Source organism: Symphodus melops (genome assembly GCF_947650265.1).
Source record: "Symphodus melops genome assembly, chromosome: 15".
NCBI lineage: Eukaryota > Metazoa > Chordata > Actinopteri > Labriformes > Labridae > Symphodus > Symphodus melops.
Genome location: NC_136705.1, coordinates 22,249,046 through 22,272,565, shown reverse-complemented (window position 1 = coordinate 22,272,565; position 23,520 = coordinate 22,249,046). Strand labels below are relative to the sequence as shown.

General features: G+C 42.5%; 2 protein-coding genes across 5 annotated transcripts in view; both read left to right on the top strand.

Annotated features, from left to right (window-relative positions):
* The window catches only part of dst (dystonin), a 102,967-nt gene that overhangs the window by 35,039 nt on the left and 44,408 nt on the right, over positions 1 to 23,520 (top strand). For 3 of the 4 annotated variants that reach the window (XM_079362286.1, XM_079362284.1, XM_079362285.1), the window contains 30 exons: positions 654 to 820; positions 941 to 1,053; positions 1,209 to 1,315; positions 1,412 to 1,531; positions 2,362 to 2,457; positions 2,565 to 2,692; positions 4,489 to 4,582; positions 4,690 to 4,844; positions 4,935 to 5,403; positions 5,497 to 5,625; positions 5,774 to 5,851; positions 5,936 to 6,097; positions 6,443 to 6,547; positions 6,733 to 6,828; positions 6,919 to 7,044; positions 7,135 to 7,287; positions 7,386 to 7,540; positions 7,627 to 7,753; positions 7,874 to 8,057; positions 8,691 to 8,848; positions 8,942 to 9,120; positions 9,224 to 9,362; positions 9,447 to 9,640; positions 9,718 to 9,880; positions 9,968 to 10,051; positions 10,252 to 10,359; positions 10,460 to 10,558; positions 16,758 to 16,904; positions 18,485 to 18,573; positions 18,665 to 18,773. In XM_079362286.1, coding sequence (XP_079218412.1) covers positions 654 to 820; positions 941 to 1,053; positions 1,209 to 1,315; positions 1,412 to 1,531; positions 2,362 to 2,457; positions 2,565 to 2,692; positions 4,489 to 4,582; positions 4,690 to 4,844; positions 4,935 to 5,403; positions 5,497 to 5,625; positions 5,774 to 5,851; positions 5,936 to 6,097; positions 6,443 to 6,547; positions 6,733 to 6,828; positions 6,919 to 7,044; positions 7,135 to 7,287; positions 7,386 to 7,540; positions 7,627 to 7,753; positions 7,874 to 8,057; positions 8,691 to 8,848; positions 8,942 to 9,120; positions 9,224 to 9,362; positions 9,447 to 9,640; positions 9,718 to 9,880; positions 9,968 to 10,051; positions 10,252 to 10,359; positions 10,460 to 10,558; positions 16,758 to 16,904; positions 18,485 to 18,573; positions 18,665 to 18,773 — 4,233 coding nt within the window. Of the gene's footprint in view, positions 1 to 653; positions 821 to 940; positions 1,054 to 1,208; positions 1,316 to 1,411; positions 1,532 to 2,361; positions 2,458 to 2,564; positions 2,693 to 4,488; positions 4,583 to 4,689; positions 4,845 to 4,934; positions 5,404 to 5,496; positions 5,626 to 5,773; positions 5,852 to 5,935; positions 6,098 to 6,442; positions 6,548 to 6,732; positions 6,829 to 6,918; positions 7,045 to 7,134; positions 7,288 to 7,385; positions 7,541 to 7,626; positions 7,754 to 7,873; positions 8,058 to 8,690; positions 8,849 to 8,941; positions 9,121 to 9,223; positions 9,363 to 9,446; positions 9,641 to 9,717; positions 9,881 to 9,967; positions 10,052 to 10,251; positions 10,360 to 10,459; positions 10,559 to 16,757; positions 16,905 to 18,484; positions 18,574 to 18,664; positions 18,774 to 19,354; positions 23,456 to 23,520 lie in introns of all 4 variants that reach the window. The other variant, XM_079362283.1, reaches the window with a different exon arrangement.
* LOC306835623 (uncharacterized protein) lies at positions 10,569 to 16,746 on the top strand. The gene is made up of 2 exons (XM_079362288.1): positions 10,569 to 14,271; positions 14,455 to 16,746. The coding sequence occupies exons 1-2, from the start codon at positions 11,362 to 11,364 to the stop codon at positions 16,480 to 16,482; spliced, it is 4,938 nt and encodes a 1,645-aa protein (XP_079218414.1). The 5' UTR covers positions 10,569 to 11,361; the 3' UTR covers positions 16,483 to 16,746.

Genomic DNA, 23,520 nt, shown 5'->3' with positions numbered 1-23,520 from the left:
TGAGAGGGAGAGAGGGGACGGAGCCACAGGTCGGACTCGAACCCGTGCCGCTTGCTTGAAGGACGTCAGCCTCTGGTGTGCGAGCACCAACCACGGTGTTTGGTCCAAGTCAGACATTAAAGTGTCTTTAATGAAGTCGTGTTTAATGGCTTGTGCTGTCTCATTATTGCTTTTGAAGAGCGGCCGTAACTGTTTTACTGTCATTATGGTGAAATCTTAATCTCACAGGGTTATTCTCCACAGTTTCTCTGGGTTAGACTTTTTAGCGAGAGAAAGGACAAAACATGGTGGAGAGGCGTTTCATTGTCATGCAGCAAAGAATTTGAACTTAAAGCCTCGACTCAGATCACCTTTTGGTTCAATTTAATGAAACATTCATTTTCTACAGTCTACTCTACCAAATGTATCTTTAAAGTTTGAATCATTATTGTATCCATTTAAAACTGCAGTATACACCTGTTGTCTGCACTTTTTTTATTACATTTGACATTTTTAACTTCACCTAATGAATCGTAAATCGGCCCCTTTGTTTTGTTTAATAACCCTATAAAGCACTTTATTTTGCCTCAGTGTATGAAATGTGCCTTGCTTAGCTTCTTCACAGATCAGTCTCACATCATTTAAAATATTCCCGTGTTTTCTACTTGATGCAGATCTCAGAGATCCATGTGACTGGGGGGTCCGAGGACATGACAGCCAAGGAAAGGCTGCTGCTCTGGTCCAAGCAGATTACAGAGGGCTATGTGGGAGTACGATGTGACAACTTCACCACCTCCTGGAGGGATGGGAGGCTTTTTAACGCCATCATTCATAAATACAGGTAATGTAACGCAGAGGAGAAATCTACTTCATGATTACAACATTTTAATGTCCACTACTTCTTCCTTTTTTTTAAAATCCAGTTTTTCCCTCACTGTTGTTTTTCTTCTCTCAATTTCAGGCCCGACATGATAGACATGAGCCACATGTCGACACAGACCAACAGATCAAATTTAGAGCATGCGTTCGGGGTAGCTGAACAGCTGGGGGTGGCAAGACTGCTGGACCCTGAGGGTGAGGACATAAACAGTCATGTTTGGTTTGAAAAAAAGAAACGCACCTTTTGAACTTTGTGGAGATAAATCAGTTGGATTTTAGCTTGAGGGGGATTTCAGTAAAGATCATATCGTGTCGCATTTCTGATCTTTGGTATTTACTTTTCTCATCAGACGTAGACGTTCAGTCTCCCGATGAGAAATCAGTCATCACATATGTCTCTACGCTGTATGACGCCTTCCCCAAGGTACCCGATGGCGTCGATGGAATCAGCCCTCATGTGAGTTGGTGGCACCGGTCCGCCAGTGACTCCACCCAATCTCAGTGAAAGTGCTGAGGAGTGCTTTAATGATGTTGATCCTTTTTCTCTGAACAGGATGTGGATATCAAATGGGTGGAGTACCAGAACATGATCAAATACCTCAGCCAGTGGATCAAACACAATGTGGCCATGATGTCAGATAGATCATTCCCAAACAACCCTGTGGAACTCAAGGTACGGAAGAACTTACTCATTAATTCAAGGTTTTAAGTTGCATAAGTAAACCCCAAGCCTTCACATTCTTTTAGCTTAGACTTCCTTTATTGTCATTCAAATTTCAACTTTGCAGTACAGATGAGAACAACATTTCGTTGCATATGCACACAGCATCAATAATTATCTGCTTCAAACAGCCCATGTGCAGCGTCTGCCTGCTGTAACCGAGACGTAAAGTGATATTGAAGGATATGAGATGGCAGCAGTCCATTTACTGTAAAAAGCTTTTAACGGGGATAGAGCTTTGGTGCTGCTGTTACGAAGACAAGGGGAGAAAGAATATGCCGTGAGATTTCTCTGGGTTCAAATCTGATCTTGAGAAAAAAAATCTGCGCTTTTAAAAGCAGATTCTAAACCCTCCTTGTTTCATCAGTTTGAGACTAAGCTTTAACCCTTTACAGGGCACTCGTTGAAATACTTTGAAATTCAAAAAATCAACCTCATAGTGTTATTCAGGGACATAACAGAACTTTATTTCTGTTATAACATCTTTCAAAATTGTAAATGTAATAAACATTGACAAAGTTACCATATTTGGTTCAAATGAAACAATAGCAGGATCAGTGACGTAGGGTGATCTCTTCTGATTGGCTGTGGAAATGACCAAAAATAGTCACTTGCCCTACAAAGGGTTAAATGTGTTTCTGTGCATCTCATGGTTTGTGCAAAAAGTATAGAAAGTGTTCTGTTGCTGTAAAACCCCTTGTGAGTCCATGTGTATAATTTGTGCTTTATAAATATAGTTGTATTTCCCTGACGTGTGTGTTATCTCTCTCTCCTTTTCTCAGGCACTTTATACACAGTATCTGCAATTTAAAGAACATGAAATCCCAGTGAAGGAGAAAGAAAAGACAAAAATCCAGGAACTCTACAAAATGCTCGAGGTACACAAATGCAAACCAGAAGAGCGTGCCGCTTTGATCACACGTTGCATGCTTGCAGTCTTACACACTGTAGTAACAACAATCCTGTCTTTGCGGTATGTCTGCAGATGTGGATCGAGTTTGGACGTATTCAGTTACCCCAGGGTCATCATCCAAATGATGTGGAAAAGGAATGGGGGAAATTGATTGTTGCCATGCTGGAAAGAGAGAAGAGCCTGAGGCCTGAGGTTGAAAGGTATGTGGAGGCCTGACAACATGAATACTCTGTCTTTTCTTGGTTCAGTGTAACAGAGACAGATCACATCTAAGTCCCGCCCACATCAAATGAAAAACAATCCATAACTCCTCAATGATTTTTAAACGGCATGAAGGACTTTGGTTGGTGTGGTTCTTTATTGTTTAAGGTCTGATCTATAGACACTTAATAGCTTAACATTATGGGTTACAACTTTATGACACTATTTAAGAGACACAAATTGATGGATGATATGACAACACACATTATTGCTTGAGGCAACATACAAGGTTGTAGAGGAAAAAGTAATACTTTGAAAACTGTGCATCTCTGTTAATTTAATGATAGAAAGCATCGAAAAGTACGGTACCCAAGCTTTGTTTTTATCTGAAGCTGCCACGAGTGAAAGAAAGCACTGTCTAAATTGATCAAACATGGCCAGTGTATTTGTGAAACATAGACATTATGCAGGAGTTTCCCTGCAATTTTCGGTAATTAAAACAACGACCAATGACCAATAGTAGGTTGCCTCGGACTTGTATTTTTGTTGCTGCACTATCAAAACAGTTGGTATCGTTAATTGTTTAAGATTCAGGTGTCGTGATCATCATGCTAGCAAAGATGCTTCATGAGTCAGCGTAATACTCCTGAGGCTGGTGCATGCAGGGTGCACCAGCTCGCTCTAACATCTCTACTCAAGCCAAACACCAGGAGACAAAATCTGGGTTTGATTTTCAACATTAGAGTGGAAATCCCCTCACTTAACCTTTGCACACTTTGATTGGTACCAGGATTTCCGAGGTGTTGTGCCCAGTTTTCATTCATATATTAATCAGATTTACCGCACATCTACTTGCACTATTTGCAAATGAAAAGAGGTTTTGTTCTGCTTTAACGGAGGAAGTGATTTGCAGACTCGGTAAAACAAAGGAATCTTTTTTTTTCCCCAACAAAAAGCCTTAATGGACTGCAGCTCAGAAAGTAAATCAGGACAAATATGTGATTTATTTATTTAAAAGAAAGGGAAAACTGATGTCATTGCATGCTTCAGTGAAGATATGATTTTGTTTATAGATGCTGTCTCAAGGCAAGCTCAGTCAAGTTTTGTTTGCAGGAAAGATTTAATTTCCAAGGAACATCAGTTCTCATATTTAGGACTCGGTTGACATTGTTTCAGTTTACCATCTCCCTCATAACACGGCGTATTTACAGCACTGACGTTGGGTGTGGTAAACACTGGCACAAAAAGCCATTATAGCAGAGAGGCAGAGCTTTGTGCAGTCTCAGCTTGTACAAAGGTGTACTGTCTCAACCTGCTGTTTGTTTTTCATCCCCTGAGGGCAGCAAATTATTTCAGGGTGGGATTCATTTTACACGCTCCTCACCTGGATGGCCCTATAAATAAGAGCACAGAGAGAGCCGCCCCACCAGTTAGCCGCCCCGCAGTTTGACTGCAAGCATTTGCAGTCAAACTGTCAAGGACAGGGTGAGGCTGCGGTCCTCGTAGATGAATATTTAGAAGGAACGTAGCAGCGTTTGCTCGAGTGGCTCGGAGTTAGCAGCACAGTGAAGAAGAATGGCTTATTTTAGCGGGTTATCGTCTGTTAGCACCAGCAGCTTCACCAGTCTTGGCTCCAATGACACCATTCACACGGAGCCTTTACAAATGAACAGCTCAGTCTTTCTCAATAACAACATTGCCTTTGGATCCAGGTGAAGTGACGGCGTGCTTGACTTTTGTTTTAACTTAAGTGATAACTGCTTCAGCTAAAAATGTAATCTTTCTGTTTCGGTAGGCTGGAAATGTTGCAGCAGATTGCCAACAGGGTCCAACGGGACTGTGTTCACGGAGAGGACAAGCTGGCGTTGGCAAGAATTGCCCTGCAGTCTGTGAGTTTTCTGCTGGCCCTGTTAGACTTATACTACCGAGTAAGTGGTGATGAAAGAGTGCAGAGTTTAGAGTAACTTTTTTTTTTTTTTTTTATATTCCCTCCAAGGATGCAAAACGTCTTGAGTCTGGTATCCAGTTTCTTCATGAAGCAGAGATTGCTGGCTACCTCTTGGAGTGTGAAAACATCCTCAGACAACAAGTGGTTGACATCCAGATTCTTCTGGATGGGAGATTCCCCTTTGCAGACCAGCTTGTCCAAAGGTGCAGAGCATGTCCTCTTTTAAAAAATCATTCCCCTCGTTTGCTATAAATGTGTATTCTTCTCACTTTGTTTTTTCTCTTTCAACACAGGGTATCAAAACTCCGGGATGACCTGCTCGCTCTGAGAGCCGAGTGCTCTTCTGTGTACAGCCATGGTCGCACGCTGACAACAGAACAAACCAAAATGATGATCTCCGGCATCACACAAAGCCTGAACTCTGGTTTCTCACAGAACATCAGCTCAAGCTTGACTCCGTCTCTTTCTCCTGCACTCACCCCAGGGGGGCTAGGCACCCCTGGATCCACGTTCACCTCTAGCCTTACACCGTGCCTCACCCCATCCTTGACACCTGCCTTGACCCCCGGCATGCAGCCTGCTTCAGTCCAGAGTTACACGGGGAGTAGCGGCGGCATGGACCCGAGCAGTCTCAGGCATTTGAAACACATGCAGATCCGTAAGCCCTTACTGAAATCCTCGCTGGCGGATTCCAACATGACAGAAGAGGAGGTTAACATGAAATTTGTTCAGGACCTCTTGAACTGGGTGGAGGAGATACAAGTGAGTAATCAGCAGAAGGTCATTCCTAATGTGGTTCAGCTTTTATTCTGAAAAACTACTTTGTATTTGAATCTGTTTTTCTTTTGTTTGAAGCTGAAACTTGATCGTTCAGAGTGGGGATCAGATTTGCCGAGTGTGGAAACACATTTGGACAGCCACAAAAGTGTACACAGAGCCATCGAAGAATTTCAAATCAGTCTTAAAGATGCCAAACTGAGTGAGGTAAGCATTGAAGTTTATAATCTTTGTGGTAAAAACAACGATGGTAAATAATCTTAAACTCGGTTTAAATGACGCTGCGGCTGCATGCTGTCACTTTATTCACTAAAAGATTTTCTGCAGAAAAAATAAACTGTTGATCTTTTTTTAGATTCAGATGAACATGCCCCTGAAACTAACCTATTCAGACAAACTGAACAGGCTCGAGAGGCAGTATGAGAGGCTGTTGGTGAGTGTTCTGTTTACCATTTACATTATTACATTATAAGAGAGATTTGTGGACTTACCTCACGTATGTCCTTTTTTTCTTCAGAGCTGTTCGAGGGAGCACCAAAGCCACCTGGAGAGCCTGCATGACTTCGTGTCCCAGGCCACTCAGGAGCTCATCTGGCTGAATGAGAAGGAAGAAGAGGAGGTTGCCTTCGACTGGAGTGATCGCAACAACAGCATCTCAAAGAAAAGAGACTACCATGCTGTAAGTTAGATGTTTTTTTTAATTGACTTGTGACTCAATCTGTAAATCCCATGCAGACTGAAAAACAGGAGCTTATTCAGGAGCTTGTTGTGATGCAATACGATCTCAGGAAAGGAGCAAAAGCTTAAATAAGACCAAAGCATAAGAAGCCCAAATAACCAGAACAACTTAAGAACCCTAAACAACGTCAACGACTCTGCAAACTGTTCGTCCTCAGACAGAAAAGCTGTGAGGCCCCTGACCACAGACACAAAGAAAAGATATTTGATTGTTTGAGATGAAGGAATAAAAGGTTCTTTGCTATGACTGAATGTCAGATACTTTAAGTCTAATCTCTTCACACAGGACCTGATGAGGGAGCTGGATGAAAAGGAGGAAGTGATCAAGTCTGTGCAGGACAAGGCAGAACGCCTGTTGATGAAGAACCACCCCGCCCGGCTCACGATTGAGGTAAGGCCCTGCGTGCTTTCTTTCTGTATTGTGAGCTCTGCGGTTAATATCATTATGTTCAATGTTTTAGAACAGCAGCAGCGTCTCCACCCTGCATTCATTCCTGCAATAATCAAAAGCTCTTTTCATCTCGTACCAGTCATTTTCCTGCTGTAACACCTGGATGTTGTTGTTGTGTCTTCCAGGCATACAGAGCTGCCATGCAGACACAGTGGAGCTGGATTTTACAGCTCTGTGCATGCGTAGAGCAACACCTCAAGGAGAATGCTGTTTATTTTGAGGTTCGCCGCTGGCTGTTTTTTTTGTCATTTGAAATGTCCACGTGTCTTAGTTCTACACATCTCATTCATCATTCTGTTTTTCCTGTGCAGTATTTCAGTGATGCCAAAGAGTCCATAGACTACCTTAAGAACCTGCAAGACGCCATTCAAAGAAAATACAGCTGTGACCGAACGAGCAGCCTACACAGACTGGAGGACCTGCTTCAGGAGTCAATGGTAAACAGGTTCATGAAGCGTGAGTGCAGATGGAGATTTTTGCAAGAAGACAAAAAGACACGCTTGTTTTTTTGTTGGGTGTGTCCCTAGGAGGAGAAAGAGCAGCTGCTTCAGTACCGCAGCACTGTCGCTGGATTAGTGGGCAGGGCCAAGAATATCGTGCAGCTGAGACCCAGGAACCCTGACAGTCCTGTGAGATCCTCCGTCCCTGTTAAAGCCATCTGTGATTATCGACAGATAGAGGTATACTGAAGTTCCCTTCTCCATAATACACCACATTTAATTCTAGGATTATTTGATAGACTAAAAATATGTGTGTGTATTTGTTGCACCTTTCTCAGATCACCATTTACAAGGATGACGAGTGCGTGTTGGCCAATAACTCACACCGGGCAAAGTGGAAAGTCATCAATCCCGCCGGGAACGAAGCCATGGTGCCCTCTGTCTGTTTCACCGTGCCGCCACCAAACAAAGAGGCTGTCGATATGGCAACAAGGTGAGGCGCTCGTGTCTGGAGCTAAATGCATAAGCTCTGGAAAGATGAAATGGGCGGTTAATTGATTTCTTTTGCTTTCCTTGCAGAACTGAACAGTTATACCAGAATGTCCTGGCACTGTGGCACCACTCCCACATCAACATGAAGAGCGTGGTGTCGTGGCATTATCTAATGGCTGATATACGAGCCATCCGCAACTGGAATGTGGCGTCGGTATGTTTGAAATACACTTTTGCTCTTCTGGATTCCCAGCTGATGATCAATCGTGATAACACATCTCAGTTTTGATGTTCAAAGTCGTTTTATAGAAGTTTATTTTTCTTACCTAAACAGATAAAGACCATGTTGCCAGGTGAGCATCAGCAGGTCTTGAGCAACCTGCAGTCCCACTTCGATGAGTACCTGGAGGACAGCGAGGAGTCTGAGGTGTTCACGGTTGCAGACTGCACCCAGCTCGAGAGAGACGTGTTGGCCTGCAAGGAGTACTACCAGGAACTACTCAGATCTGCAGAAAGAGGCAAGGCTCACATTCCCTTTCTGACCCTGTAAACTAGTGCCTGCCGGTGCAAATTGAACAAAATATCCGGGGGGAAAAACACAGACCTTAAGCCCGTTCATCTGTAGTTAATGCTGTTTGGAATTTTTGTTATTTTTAAAGTTTGTTTGTTAGATCAAGTTTGTATAGAGATGGTTTTCTTAGCTTGAGATGAAATGTTAAAATGCAGCTAAAGGTGTAAAATAGAGAAGAGGAGTTTTAGAATACTATTGTTGTAATTTGATAGTACTGCAGAGCGTTTATCTATTTTAACCAGGACACAGATATATTCTATGAACACTCATTTATTATTAACTCGCTTTCTCTTTTTCAAATGAAGTTCAGAAACAATGAGTGCACGACTCCCTTTAAGTAGTATACAAAGTTCTATGATTTAGATGAACTGCATCAGGTTCTTGTCAAAAGGATTATGCTGCCATCTAGAGGTGACTATGTATCCTGCTGCTTTATGTATGAAATCAAATGTGCATTTAACACTTATGGAGTATTCCTTTTATTATTATCATTTTTAGCTTTAACAAAACTTTCCTATAACCTTTTCAGAGTCAAATGTGTTTGATAATTCTAATGGGATTATGTGCATTTATTACACAGAGGAGCACGAGGAGTCTGTGTACAACCATTACATCTCAGAAATACGCAACTTCCGCATGCATCTGGAGGCTCACGAAGAACACCTGATCAGGCAGCTCCGTACGCCTCTGGAGAGAGACGACCTGGACCAGAGTCTGCAGCGCATCACTGAACACAAGGTATCCGTCTCCGTCTAAATAATCACTTCAAACTGTGCAGTGCTCCCCCATGGTGTTTCTGAAATCGTGGTTTTCTGCATGCTAACCTTGCAGAATAAGACGTCCGAGCTGGATAAACTGAAAGAGGACCTTGACGTCATGAAAGAGAAGTGTGAGGTGTTCGTCAGACAGGCTGCAGATTCTCCTTCAGTGCCCAAGCTTTCCTCTGAACTCTCCGTCCTCGTCCAGAGCATGAGCCAAGTGTACTCCATGTCCTCCATTTATATGGACAAGTAAGACTCACATCTTTGTCAAGGAGTGACATTTAGATATTTTGACGATATGATAAATGCATTCACTCCAAACAGAACTTCATGGGCTTCTCTTGTTTTGCAGACTGAAAACAGTGAGCTTGGTGGTACAGCACAGTCAGAGTGCTGAGGCGCTTGTTAAGGCCTACGAATCCAAACTCTACGAGGAAGACGCCATGAACTCTGATGTCAAGTCCATTGAGGCGGTCATTTCAACTCTGAAGGTAGCTAAACGTCAGCTTGAACGTAACATTGGGCAAACTTTTTCTTAGCTCACTTTAAGTCATCTTTCCTCTGTGTGATTTTAGCAATGGCGGACAGAGATTGATGAGAAGCAGGAAGTGTTTCATGACATGGAGGATGAGCTGCAGAAAGCTCGAGTGGTCAGCGAGCGCATGTTTAAGGCACATAACGAACGTGACTTTGACCTTGACTGGCACAAGGAGAAGGCCGATCAGCTGAGTGAGAGATGGCAGAACATTCACTCCCAGATTGACAGCAGGTCAGTGTTTGTTTCTTCTTAAAGCATTCAGTTTCTGTGTCTGGATATTTCTATTGACTTTAACTATTACATTTCAGACTAAGGGACCTGGATGGTATCAGCAAATCATTGAAACACTACAGAGACTCCTTCAGTAATCTTGATGAATGGGTGAGAGAAATGGAAGCGTCGCAGCTAAAGGCCCAAGAAAACAAACCTGAAGATAGCAAGGCGTTGGCTGAGCTGTTAAACACACAGAAGGTAAAACAAGGATTCAGCTCTTGAGGGGAACACAAAGCGTTTATTTGGAACGGTAAATATGTACTTCAAATATTTGCTTTCTTTCAGGTCCTTGTTGCTGAAATCGAACAAAAACAAGGCAGAATTGACGAGTGTCAGAAGTACTCTGAGCATTACTCATCCTCCATTAAGGTAACCTGTTTTTTGAAGCAATCTTTTTTTTTTTTTTTTTTTTTTTTTTAACCAATGCTTGTTAAACTTTTTATGGATGAAGCAACTTTTGTAATGTTCACTTCAGCTTTTTTAGGCAAGGATCAAGTGATGATCTGAACTGAAAACTAGCTTTCACCTGAGAGGGAAACAAGCTTTTAACCTCACACATGTCTTTCCAGGATTATGAACTGCAGCTGATGACCTTCAGAGCGATGGTTGACTCCCAGCATAAGTCCCCTCTGAAGAAACGGAGGATGCAGAGCTGTTCTGATTCCATCCAGCAGGAGGTGAAACTCTTGTGACATTTTCTCAGGACTGGAAGCTTGAGCTCAAAGTAAAAACAAGTCTTAATGACAAGCTTGTTTTCTTGTTGTCATTGTCATACAGTTTATGGATCTCCGAACACGCTACACTGCTCTGGTTACCCTAATGACGCAGTATGTGAAGTTTGCAAGTGAGACGCTGAAGAGAACGGAAGAAGACGAGGTGAGAGAACCATGTCTGAATACTTCATGGATTTCTATACTTATTTCCAGAAACTACGGTGGCTTATGCAGCACATTTTAGACCTGTGGGGGCTATATGGATGCTTTAAATTGTACATTTTCTCTTTGCTTTAATCCTATACCTTCTGTTATGCATTCATAATATTTACCTCATTGTTACATTGATAAAATAATGATGACAATGTATTTCTAAGCTTTCCTTGCTATAGGTTCTTTGATTCCTCCAGGGGTCGTATTTCTTATCTTTCTGTGGTCAGCTCATTGTGAGTGGAGATCTTTGCTTCATATCCCAAAAGAAGCAAAGGCTATGCATGTGTGCATGAATATTCACGAGTATAGCTGCTGATGGTGACCTGCTGGGAGGAGAGAGACTTTTTTATTCGTCAGCAGAAAGTCTATCTCGTGTCAAGCTTTCTTCCAGAAATGCAGCCTCTCCAGGAGTTTGTGTCCATTCAAGTATCTCAGAACACTTTTCCTGAAGTGTCATCAGATCTGATTTTAAAAAGACACTGATCAAATAAATGAAAAGTGCTTTTACAGTATTTTTATTTAAACAAATTTTTTAGCATGCAAAATATTGCCAATTTCAAAATCAGGCGATATTGAAACTGCACTTTCCTGGAGGGATTGTTTGATATTTCTGCAGCTTGCTGGTAAGAAGTAAACATTTCATGCATTTTTGCAATACGGATGACATCTTAAAAAGAGTGGATGACATGTTTTTTTGCATTATAGAACAGAAAGGCAAATGACAAAGCAGAGAATGCAAAAAGGACAGAGAGCATGGAGCTCCAGAAATCTGAAGGGCAAGTAGAACTTAGTCAACTTAAACAACAAATCCTGCAACAGGAAGATCTGCTGGTTAAGCAACAAGAACAGCTGGAAGAGTTGGAAGGAGAAGTGGAAACACAACAGAAGACGATTGATGATCTCACCTTTCAGAGATCACAACTTGAGCATGACGTTCAGCAGTATAGCATAAAGTTAGACATAGCAGTCAAAGACAAAGCTGCTGGTGACGAGGAATTAAACCATGCAAAACAGCTAATTGAGCAGTTAGAAGCCAAGTGTGCGTTGGCTCAGACAAACCTAGAGGACATCCTAAAGAAAACAAATGAAGATCAGGAAAAACAAAGCCACCCACTTCAGAGCAAGTTGCACATCGAGGAAACCATCGAGGAACAGTTGCAAAGTGAAGTCCACTCTGTGGTATCAGAGAGTCAGCTGAGCATTCACACTGAGTTATCTGCAGTTAGAGAAAATGAGAGAAAGATGGGCGAAGCCCTTCAGCAGAAACAAGAGGAACTAGACATGGTGCAGAAAAAAGCAGAGAAGGCTGAAGAGAAAGCACAAAGTTATAAAAAGCTGTTGGATGACAGCAATAACAGAGTGAAGAAACTGCAGATGGACACGGAAAATGAGAGGAGTAACATGAGGCAGAAAATAGAGGATGCCCAGCAGGAAGCACAGAACATGAAGAAATCCATCTATGAACTTCAGGAGGAAATCCGATCTCTCCAGAGAGAAAAGTCTTCACTGGAGCAAAGCACGTTTTTCCAAAGCACTGAGGTCGAAGGTCTCAAAGAGCAGCTGAAAATCACACAAGGAGAACTGCAGAAGAAAAGCTCTGTGGAGCAGGACAATGTTTTTAAAATCAACAACTTGGAAGAGGAGGTAACGTCAAAGCAGGCCGTAGTAGATCAGCTGAAGTCCAAATGCAACGAGCTCACGAGGATAAACGCCTCGTCTGATAGTGATGTAAGAGGCCTTCAGATCCAAACGGAGTCACTGGAAAAAGAACGATCATTTTCCGAACAAAAGATTAAGTCCTTAAAGAGCGAGATAGAGAGCTGGAAACAGCAGCTTCAAGCAGCTAATGATGAAAATTACTCATTGAGGAGATCCCAGCAGGCGTCACAACTAGAATGCAAGAACCTTGAGGCAGAAATTCAAAAAAGTGAATTAGTTGCTTCACAGCTGCAGAAAACAGTAGACGAGTTGAAGCAGATGAACACAGAAATGGAAAACAACCTAAAGAACGCCCGAGTTAAACTCGATCAGGTGAGGATGGAAATGGACAGTAAGGATCAGCAAGTTAAAATCTTACTCTCTCAGGCAGAGGGCACCAAATCTCAGGTTAGAATTATTGAGGAGGAATTAAATAGGAAATCCATAACCTGCCATGACCTCCAAATGAAACTGCAGGATTACAGCGAGGAGGTAAGAGACATGACCGACCTGCAGCACAAAATCAAAACACTCAACTCTAAAATGATCAATTACGAGGATGAAATATCTAATCTGAAATTAGAGCTGAAGTCAGTGTTTGCTGAGAGGAACTCTGCGAATGAAAAGATCCACATGCAAAATATTGAAATTAATGATTTGAACATGGTGCTTGTGGAAAAAAATTCTGAACTGCAAAAAGAAGCCGCTGAGAGTCAAAAACATCGCAACAAAGTCATGGCATTAGAAGATGAGCTTTTCAATCAAAAGATGAGTATGAAAGGTGTAAGCTGCAGTGACGAAGAAATTACAGAGAACCTAAAGCAGGAGATGTACGCCCTTCAGAACGACAAGAAAGCAACAGAGAGGAAGCTAGAGACTTTGAATAGTAAAATGTCAGAGTTGAACTTTTCCCTGCAGAGAACCAAGGAGGAATTATCAAAAGAGACTCAGGAAAGACGACTCAAAGAATCTAAAATATCGCAGCTTGAGTCTGAGCTCGAGAGGACAAAAGCAACAATAAAAGAAGCAACATCGAATTCTGACAAATCCCGATCAAATCTGCAACATGAAAACATGATCCTTAAGAGGGAGAACGGGGAGGCGGTGGAGAAAAACACCTCGTTGGGATCAGAAGTCAGAACGCTGAAAGACAAGCTTCAGGGAGCTCAAAGAGAAGCGGAACAAAAGCAAAGAGAAAATGCTAATCTTCAGCTGAAGGCCAAGCAGATGGAGGAACATCTTGAGAAGTGCAAGAAAATGTTGGAGGAGTTAAAAAATAAACTCGACCTTCAAAAAGAGGGCTACGAGAGGCAGTTGTTGCTAGTGCAGACGGAGATCGAGAAAAAGCTTGTTTTACTGCAATCCGAAATCTTGAATGAAAGTGGCAATTCAAATCAGCCATCACACGGTGCAGGAGTGGCAGAACTGGTGAACAAGTATTTCAAACAGATAACAGTTCATCAAACCACCGCTGAATCAAAACAACACACAGACCAACAGCTGCAGATCAAAATGGACAAACTGGAGCAAGACAGAATGAAGCTCGGACTCGAGCTCTCAAAGGCAAAATCACTTATTGCTCAACTTGAGGAAGACAAGCTTAAACTTAGCTCAAAAACAAGCACTCCGCAACGCAATGAACAGTCAAACGAGTCCACTAAGGTAAAACAGCTTTTGGCAGATAGTGAGCGGAAGCTGACGATGAAGGACAGGGAGGCCAAATCTCTTCAGGGGCAAATAGATTTGTACGTCAAAGAAATTAAAAGTTTAAAGGAAACACTTTCAGCGCTTGGGGTCAAGATGAAGTCTGAGAACCAGATGATAAACAAACAGGGAGCGGCTGAAACCACTCCCCACTCTGGGAAGGAGGGCGAGGCTGCTCTGTTGATGACGGGACAGGCCTCATATCGATGTCCAAAATGCAGCTGGGAGGACGAGGTTCTCAAAATGAAAGTGTCATCACAGGTGAGGAGGAAGTTAGCTCAGCGTTACTGCAACACCATATCATATGCATGACCAAGTAAAGATCATTTATTGATAGTTTATAATTCTATATTAATTTATTGTATGTTTAGCGTTTATGGTTATCTGTAACAGTGAACAAAAACATTCTATAACTAAAAGAAATCTTCCATCTCATGTCTACAGATGTCAACAAAGGAGGGAGAAAACCCGCTAGAAAGGCAGAAACAAGTCACACAAGACAAAATGGAAGTGATTCACAGCCAAAGCCTTCCTGATTCACCAACTAAGAAAGTCTTGAATACCTCTAATAATCAAACGTCTACCGAGCACACTGCTGTGGCAACGCAGGGATATTCGGCTTTGTGTGGGCTGACAGACAAACAGACCACTAAAACACACCGGATCATCAGGACGACTACGTATCATATCAACGAAACATGCGAAGGTGTTAACGCAACAGAGAAGAAAGCAGACAGGGAAGAAAAAATGAGTGTTGTGTATTCAACTCCACAAAAGTTCTCAGATACCAAAGGCAACATAAGTGTCCAAAGCTTAATCAGATTCAAGTTCTTGGATCAAGAGATTTTGCGTAAATTGGAGAAGGGCCTCATCACAATGGAAGAGGTGCAAGCTTCACTTGCTCAGTACATTGGCAAACCAACTTCAATCGCTGGAGTTTATGTGGAGTCAAGTAAAAAGAAGATTTCCTTCCAGGAAGCTGCTGAGAAAGGCTTCTTAGCCAACACATACGCTCTGGAGTTCCTCGAGGCTCAGGCTGCATCAGGAAGCCTGACGGATCTGACCACGGGACAAACACACTCAGTAGAGGAGGCTCTGGAGAGAGGGATCTTAGAAAAAGGCATGAAAGGTAAACTCATGGAGGCTGAGAAAGCGGTTCGTGGGTACGCTTACGCCGGCCAAAAGCTGTCCGTGTTTCAAGCCATGGAGAACAGGATTCTCGATAGATTCAAAGGCAAGAAGATCCTTGAAGTCCAGGTAGCAACTGGAGGGTTGGTCAACCCAGAGACCGGTATCAGGGTGCCGGCTGGCATTGCTGTTGACCAGGGTCTTTTGAACGAAGAGTTACTACATGGTCTATATGATCCAATCAGTAACCCCAAAGGTTTCCACCACCCTGACACCGGGCAGAAAGCATACTACGCAGAAATACTTCAGACCTGTCTTTTTGACATTGACGGCGGTGTGTTTCTCTTCCCATTCGGAGAGAGACATCTAACAATCAACTCTCCCACCAGCTGCCACAGAACATCTGTTGTCATCAGCAGTTCAGGCAATGAAATGTCTGCTTATGAAGCATTCAGAGCAGGACACATCGACAAGAGCACCTACCATTTTCTGTCACAGCAGGAAAGTGAGTGGAAGGAAAAGTCAATAGTCGACACCAATGGAAGCATTCGTCACATCATAACTGATGTCAGAAGTGGCCGGCAACTTTGTTTAGAGTCCGCACTTAGTCAGAGGTACCTTGAAACATCTGAGCTCCAAAGCTACCACAGTGGGGTTCTCAGTATCTACGAGATAGCAGACATCATTTATTCAAGAATGGTCGTTGTGGAAGACATAAACGGCCCAATCGCTGGTCTTTGGGACGTCACTCAGAGGAAGAGGATGTCAATACTTGAGGCTTTTCAGCAGGGTTTTACTGATAGAAACACAGCGTTACGGCTGTTGGAGGCCCAGGCCTGCACAGGAGGAATCTGCGACCCCGCTACTGGGGAGAAGGTTTCTCTCTCGGTCGCTCTCAGCAGAGGTTTGTTAGATGAGGGATTGAGCCAGCTGCTCCAACAGTTTGAGCAGGCATACAATGGCATCGTCCATCCCAAGACTTCAAAGATCGTGTCCATTCCCAAGGCTGTTCAGGAAAATATCTTCCCAAAGGATGCCGGTTTTCGTTGTATTGAATTCCAGCTGCTGACTGGAGGGTTGATAAAACCTGACACCCATGACAGGGTCTCACTTGAGGAGGTCATCCAGAGCGGCCTTATTGACAAAACCACTGCCTCTGCACTCAAAGATGAGAAATTCCTCAGCAAAAGCCTCACATGTCCAAAGACCAAGAGAAGAATTGCATTCAGGGAGGCGCTTGAGAGAAGTGTGTACGACTGCCACACAGGCTTAAGGTTACTCGAGACCATAAAGAGTCATGGTTTTGGAGCCAAATCATCATTTCATCATGTTTGGGCTTATTAATAAGCAGCTGTAAATACACAGCAAAAACAACAAAAAAGAGTTTGTTTTTGTCTGTGAAGTTACCCTTCTTGAATTTACTGTCGAATAATCTTTTCAGTTCAAATCTTTTCACAGAGTGGTTGATGCATCTTACATTTACTTCTGAGCTTTGATGTTTAAACTCTCATTATCCTTTTTGTTTTTAGGTGTCCCACCCTTTTAGGATTCGCTGCATGCTTCCTTTTTGTAAGCAGATTTAACATTGTTGTCAAACCCCCATCTGTTTGAATTTCTAGAGGTCTGTTGATGAGGAGAAGAGAGAGCATGGTGATAAAGTTAGCAAACTGTTGCACTGGATGTCCAATGTGAAACAGACCCCAAACAATGGTGGAAATACTCTGAAAGATAGCAATGCCAACACAGACGCTTCTAATAAGCCCCAGGTAAACAATGTGTGTTGTTTGTGCCGTTTTCATTGTGTGTTTGTTCATACCCTGCCACATATGTTTGTACACGAGACGATGCTTTGCTTTGACGGTGAAGAGTATTTTTCTAGCGTAGTTATATCACAGCAGTTTGGTGTCACAATGAATGATTTATAATAAAAAAAAACACACTGTCTACTTTCTGATCATTTCATTTAAAGGGGTTCTAATAACTTTATCAGATCTAATGTTTCCCCCTGTCACTTTGCTCACAATGAAATGGTTTTTTTGTATCCCTGATTTCATGAACTGACTCACTGATATGTTGCACAAGCACTCGTATTTCAGAACAATCAGCCCAACTGGTTATTAAAGTTACACAATACATTTCAGATGTTTGTCCCTGTGCCTAAGAAACCCTTCACTCTACATGCAGTCTAAAGCTGACATTATGCTACTAAACTAGGACTTACATGCGTAATCTCCCTGATGCGTTATGACTGTAGTAAGCGATGCATCACACATTTTAGCTGGAAATATAGAGCAGTGTCAACGAGCTCAACGTTTGGTGAAGCAGTGGATTGACATTGATGATTTTCAGAATCAATCCAACGTATTAGAAAGAGACTCAAAGAGTTCAGACTGTTTTGTTCAAACATCTGGCACATTTTCACTTTTCATCGATGTGTACACGTTGTACATTTATGTTGCCAGTCGAATATTGAGATTAATAATATATCACTAATCAGTGTAAAAGCAAACTATCAGACATCTTAATCACACTGTCCTTTTATTACATTTGAGTAATGAAGCTTATGCTGTTATATTCACTATAAGCACTGAACGAAACAGTTTCAGTAAAGGAGAATCAATTTAAATATTATTATTGGTTTTATTGATAACTGCTCTGAGTTTATTACATAAATATACACCAGTAAGGTTTAACTTTACTAAAATTGATTACATTTTAAATTTTTGACATTTCTTTTTAAATTTAACAAGATAACCTTGTTAAAAAAATACAATTCAACAAGTTTAATGTCATAATGACAGCTTTGGACTTACTGTCCCTCCTCGATTATTATAATTTGACACATTGAAAACATCTCTCTTATTCAGTTTCTGATCACAGTGAAACATTTCCTCCTTTTATGTCTGTTCATCTAAAACAAAGGAAAAATACCCAAAGGTGCAAAATATATGAACCGGCCCAAAAAAATCCAAAATTACGACTGAGTTCAATCAGCTCGTCGTAAAGACGTTTTTAACAGAAATCCAACAAACTTTAGAGTCACTGCAGAGTTGTTCTGTCGGAGTGATTTTGCATTGTGTGTCGTACTGCATGGATTTTAAACTCCTTTTTTAAGTACTCATCAATTTTACATGAACTTAATTTAACACCTTTCATCAAAGTCATTAGAAAACCCTTAATGGGATGTTCAAAAGAATTCTATTGTGTGTGAATGTGTGAGCCTTTGTGTCAGCTTATTATAATCACACTGGTGGCATCAACATTGTGCAGTAATAACAGTTTGGAATTGAGTGGTGCAGTCAAAGTAGTTACAGGTGTATTAATATGCTGTGATTGCTTGTTTAAGGTGTCAGTGGAAGAAATGGTCACTAAGAAGGAACAAATTGCAGAAGCATTGAGAGCCACCCAAATGATGCTGAACAAACACAGTGACAAGTAAGTCGAACTACTGTTGACCCGCTCTGCACAAGACGTGGTCCACCTTGAACATCTTCAGGCTCATCCTTTGTGTCTTTGTGTCTCACAGGATGACAGAAGGGGAGAGAGAAAAGGCCCAGGAGCAGCTGAAGGCGTTGAATCAGGCGTACAGCGAACTCTCCCAACAGTGTTCAGATCAGACGTCCTCCGCTGAAGAGGTTGGGCTCTCGCCTGTTTCTTCTACTGAGTGGTTTGCATTTCTGTCCTATAACGTGTTATGAAACAGTGCCACCTGATGTTCGGCTGCATGACTAACCTTTTGTCCTTCTCTCCAGTACAGTTTGAACAACTGTCTTTTGCATCTCTCTCTCTCTCCCTCTCTCTCTCTTTATACTATGATGAGGGACAGAAAACAAGATTAAGGAAATCAGAGTATGCTGTGAACATGCTTTGCTGCACCCAGCTTTGGTCTGATCACCATTATTAATGTTTTTAACCTTAAACAGACACAGTAAATCAGATTGGACACCGAGCCGTTTGCCCACAGTGTTTGATTGAACTAACAAACTTCTTTTTTGCAAGATGCTGGAATCTGCATTCCCTGATGCATGATAGCTTTATATGTCAAACTCCTGTTGCAACCATGAAGCAGAATTGCACTTGTGCACATGATGTTTTAACATGTCTACTTTTGTCTGCTGGTGAGTTTATATTTTGTTTCATAATTCATATTCTCTACATGCAGATTATGGTACCGAAATCCCTTCAGTAATTTATGACATGTTCCTTTCTGCATTAGGATTCTGACTCCAGTGATGCTAGGCTTGTAACTGTACCCTCGAGTGGCCGGGTGGATGACATGCCTGGAGTTTCCCTCACAAAGACTGAGATCTCCAACCTCTTTAAGTCCGACCAGCCTGTCTGTCTGAACTCTGATGATGCTTTCAAACAATATGAGAATTATAAATCCATCCTGGACCGTTCCCCAAAGTTTAATGAAGCAAACAAGTGCATCCAGGGTTCACACATCACTTCTGTGTCTCTCTCTGACATCACATCAGCGAGGGAAGGGGCCACATGTAAAGACCCGATCATTAAACGGATAGATGTCAAACAAGTCAGTGATGGAGTGAAGGTGTGCTACACCGGGAACACACTGTCCCTGGAGGAGGCGCTTCGGTCTGGTATAATGCCTGCCTCCATCTACATAGAGATTCTTCAGAAGCAAAAGAGCTGTGAGGATATGATGGATTTTAGCTCTACTGGAGACGAGACTCCCATAGAGGTGCAGGAAGTTGAGGCTAGGGAAGTCAGTAGTCTGATATTAAAGTGCCTCAGCAGAAATAAATCACTGACACCAGGAAGAGGTATTCACACCCTCAGCTCTTCAGGTGACGGTTCAAGCAATCAGGAGAACGTGTCAAAGCCGTTGGCTCCTGAGGTGGATGTCGCTGACTTCAAAGAAAGTCAAAATATGCCAGAGGATGTTATGAGTATTATTTCAAACCTCCAGAATTCTGACAGAGTAAAGGTGGATGCAGCCGTTCAGTGCGATATGATGAGCTCCAGCAGCACACTCATTGTCCTCAGGGATCAGCAGTTTGTTGGACTTGTGTTGCCTCCCTTTGGAGAAAACGAAACCGTGTCTGAATCATTCCTGTGCAGTCCAGAACAAATCACAACAGATGAGTTTACAAGCAGGTTGTTCAGTAATCGGAGCAAAATAGCAGCTTTTTACATTCCAGAAAACTCTGAGGTGTTTGATATCCAGTCTGCCGTCCAGAATGGTTTTATCGACCACTTCACAGCGGAGATTTTGAAATCTATAGAGATCCCTGATGTGTTCCCTGATGTGGATGAACTTCATGAGAGGTTTTCATCCTGGCTGATGTATAAAAAGCTCACACTTGACGGAGGCTGTCATGCTGCAGATTATTCAAGTGTGGAGAACATCCCTAATACAGCTGAGGCGAACCAGCTGTTCATCTCTTACCTCACGTTGAACAGTTACATCGACCCAAACACAGGACACAGGGTTCTTATACTCGATACGCAGCTCAGGAAGATGGTTCAAATCTTTCTCCAGGATTTAACATTTTCTGAAAACTCTGAGAAAAATGTCTCGTCTTTGACTTTAAATGTTGGTGAGCACTCAGAAGTGGTCGGTTTGGAGATCCCGCTGCACATAAATGAGGAAACAGAGGAGATAATGAAATACACCCCGGACACATTTGTCCCTCCTTATCTCGTCTCCTCTGTAAATGGGAGAATTTCATTTGGAGAAAAAATATATGCAAATGACGAGGCGCTAAAACAGCATCCACTCAAAGAGTTTTTAGTGTGTAGAGACACTGATATGGAAAACACAGAGCCTGAAGAAACAGAGAAAACCTTGTATAAGAGCTGGACAAAGGCAGGTGACTCAGCAGAGAGACTTTTTGAAAATATTTTACAGCATGACAGCTTTGGAGCTGACTGTGAAGGTGTTGAACTTCCTACACCTCCAGATATGTCAGACCCTGTTAGCTCATCCTCATTAGGGATGTTTGACTATGAAATGACTGTGAAATCCTTCCATCAGACAGTGACCTACCATGAGGCTGACTCACTTTGCAGTGAATCAGAGAAAATAGATTTCTGCCAAGCTGAGTTTTTGGACTTTTTGGAAGCTGAAAATGAGCAAGACTATGTGGTTCATCTTCTTAAAGCAGAAATAGAGGAAGTGTCTGTTGTAGATGTCACCTCTGGGAGACATCACTTACAGGAACTGGAAGACGTTCCCAGTGAGGGCTTGGTTGAAGAGACAGAGTCAGACGAAGAAGACATTGTAGAGGATGAGGAGAGTTTTCCTTCAAAGTCAAATGTTTTCATATCCTCAAATACACTTCTCTGCGTGGGTAAAGAGAAAAAGCTTTTGTTGTCAAGTGACACCAACTCTATCAGTGAGTCATTGAAATCAGAATTGGTGGAAGATGACCGCAAAACAAGCATTCATCCAGAAGAGAACAGTGCTCCATTCATTCCTGCTGATCACAATCTGGTCTCTAATATTATTAATGAGGCTGAAAGCACACCGGAGCCGGTGGAGAGGAAGGTTGCTGTCATTGGGCTTAATCTGACCAATCAGGAAGCTAATAACAAAGAGATGGAGAGTGAGACTGGAGATGCAGAGTTAGATTGGGAGACAGTCGGAAACGTAGATAAGATGAGTGACTCTCCACATCTTCCCCCTCCCTCGGTTGGTGCTCATGAGTCCGTGATGATCTCACCCTCGCGGGGTCGGGTTACTGAGGAGTGTGTTCAGCACACTGAGGGAGAGCATTTACCGGCTGAAGACAATGACTCACAGGGTGTAATCAATCTGATGGACACAGCTGATGAATCAAATGCTGTGACGGAAATCTCGGCTCCGGCTACACAGTCACGTCCAGCTCGTCTGACTGACGGGATTAGTTCTGAAGCGCAATATTCGGCACCCGCCAACCCAGCCGACTCTGACATTTCTTCCTTTGATGATGAGTGTTTCATCGTTGGATATGATGTCGAAATGGGAAACCAGACAATAAGTAAAAGCGAGTTAGACATTCCTTCATCACATCGCAATGTATTGTTCGGGGAAATTAGAATTGAGAACGATTCATGTTCAGTTCGGTCACCTTTGGACACTGAGCCAACTTTAAGTAGAGATTACTCATCACTCAGGGCTCTGGATGAAAGTGCAGTCGTTTCTGTCTCCAGGGGTAATTGTAACAATGATGACAAAATTACAAAAGATGGCAGCAGAATAGCATTACCTCAGAAGGCAGCACATCATCCAGAAAGTGAATTTAGTGTTGAAACTGAGCCACAGTGTTCTCGTACTGGTGCAGGTATGTTTGATGGTGGGAGATCTTCTCAGTCACCTGTTGTTTTTGATGAAGTGGCTTCAACCGATACAACCAGTCCGAAGTGTTGTAGTGTGCAGGACTCAAAAGATTACGCTCTTTTGTCAGGTTCACAGCACAGTGGGACACGTGACTTTGAGTTAAGCCCACACAGTTTTTCCCAAGAGAGGCAACACGGGGACATGTTTCCAGATCCTAGTGATACAAATCAGATCTCTTTGTCAATAAATACACAAATGGCAAAGACAGAAGATAAACTTAATGAAGACATTGGTGCAGAAGTCTCAAAGATGAATCCAGCAACATCTGACACTATAATGGGTGTAGGATTAGGATCTGATATTCAATCAAAGGGATTAAGATCAGAGCAATGTGCTGCTGAGCATCATCCAAACTCTACTGATATCCTGTCAGAGAGCTGCACTACATCTTTATCTGCTTCTTTGTTTTCTGAGGCTGTTGGGTCATATTCAGATGACCCAGAGGTACTGATTGAAAAGATTAGTGTCAGTGATTTACAAAATGCACAAACTCAAGACAACGCTATTTCTGTAATTGCAAATACTCCACAAAATGTAGACAAAGAGAGAGACACATTGTATGCACTTATAGAGCGCGCTCAGCCAGATCTCCTCATGGACGTACTCAAGCAAACTGCCCCCAGTGGAAACAACAAAGAAGGAGGGAGCTCAGAACTGATAATGCAGGAGGACAACGTCAGTGAGAAGACGGAGAAGTCTGAGGCTCCAAACATCCAGCTGCAGCTGCTGGAGGTTCTTAAGTCTGTTTCTTCGAGCCAAGACCTGTCAATGCTTCAGGAAGTGATGGACAGCCTGAACACTGCTCTTGGGGGCGATTGTCAGGAGGAGCGGAGGCATGTACTGGAGAGCATCAAAGAGGAGAGCTCAGGGGGAGAAGAGGAGGGATCAGAAGAGGCTGACTGTCAGTCTGCTCCATCATCTTCTCAGCCACCTTTCCAGTCACAAACCTGCAAAGTCGAGGAAGTCAAAAACAAGGTAGATTTGATGTTGATGTTAACCACTGCTTCAGAGAAACATCTGCTTTACTATTCTTTTGACTT

What these genes read in the sequence shown, in the direction of transcription:
- LOC306835623 (XM_079362288.1), top strand. Translation starts at nt 11,362, where the DNA reads ATGGAGCTCCAGAAATCTGAAGGGCAAGTAGAACTTAGTCAACTTAAA. An exon ending in AAATGAAAGTGTCATCACAG is followed by an intron (nt 14,272 to 14,454) that starts GTGAGGAGGAAG and finishes TCATGTCTACAG; the next exon opens with ATGTCAACAAAGGAGGGAGA.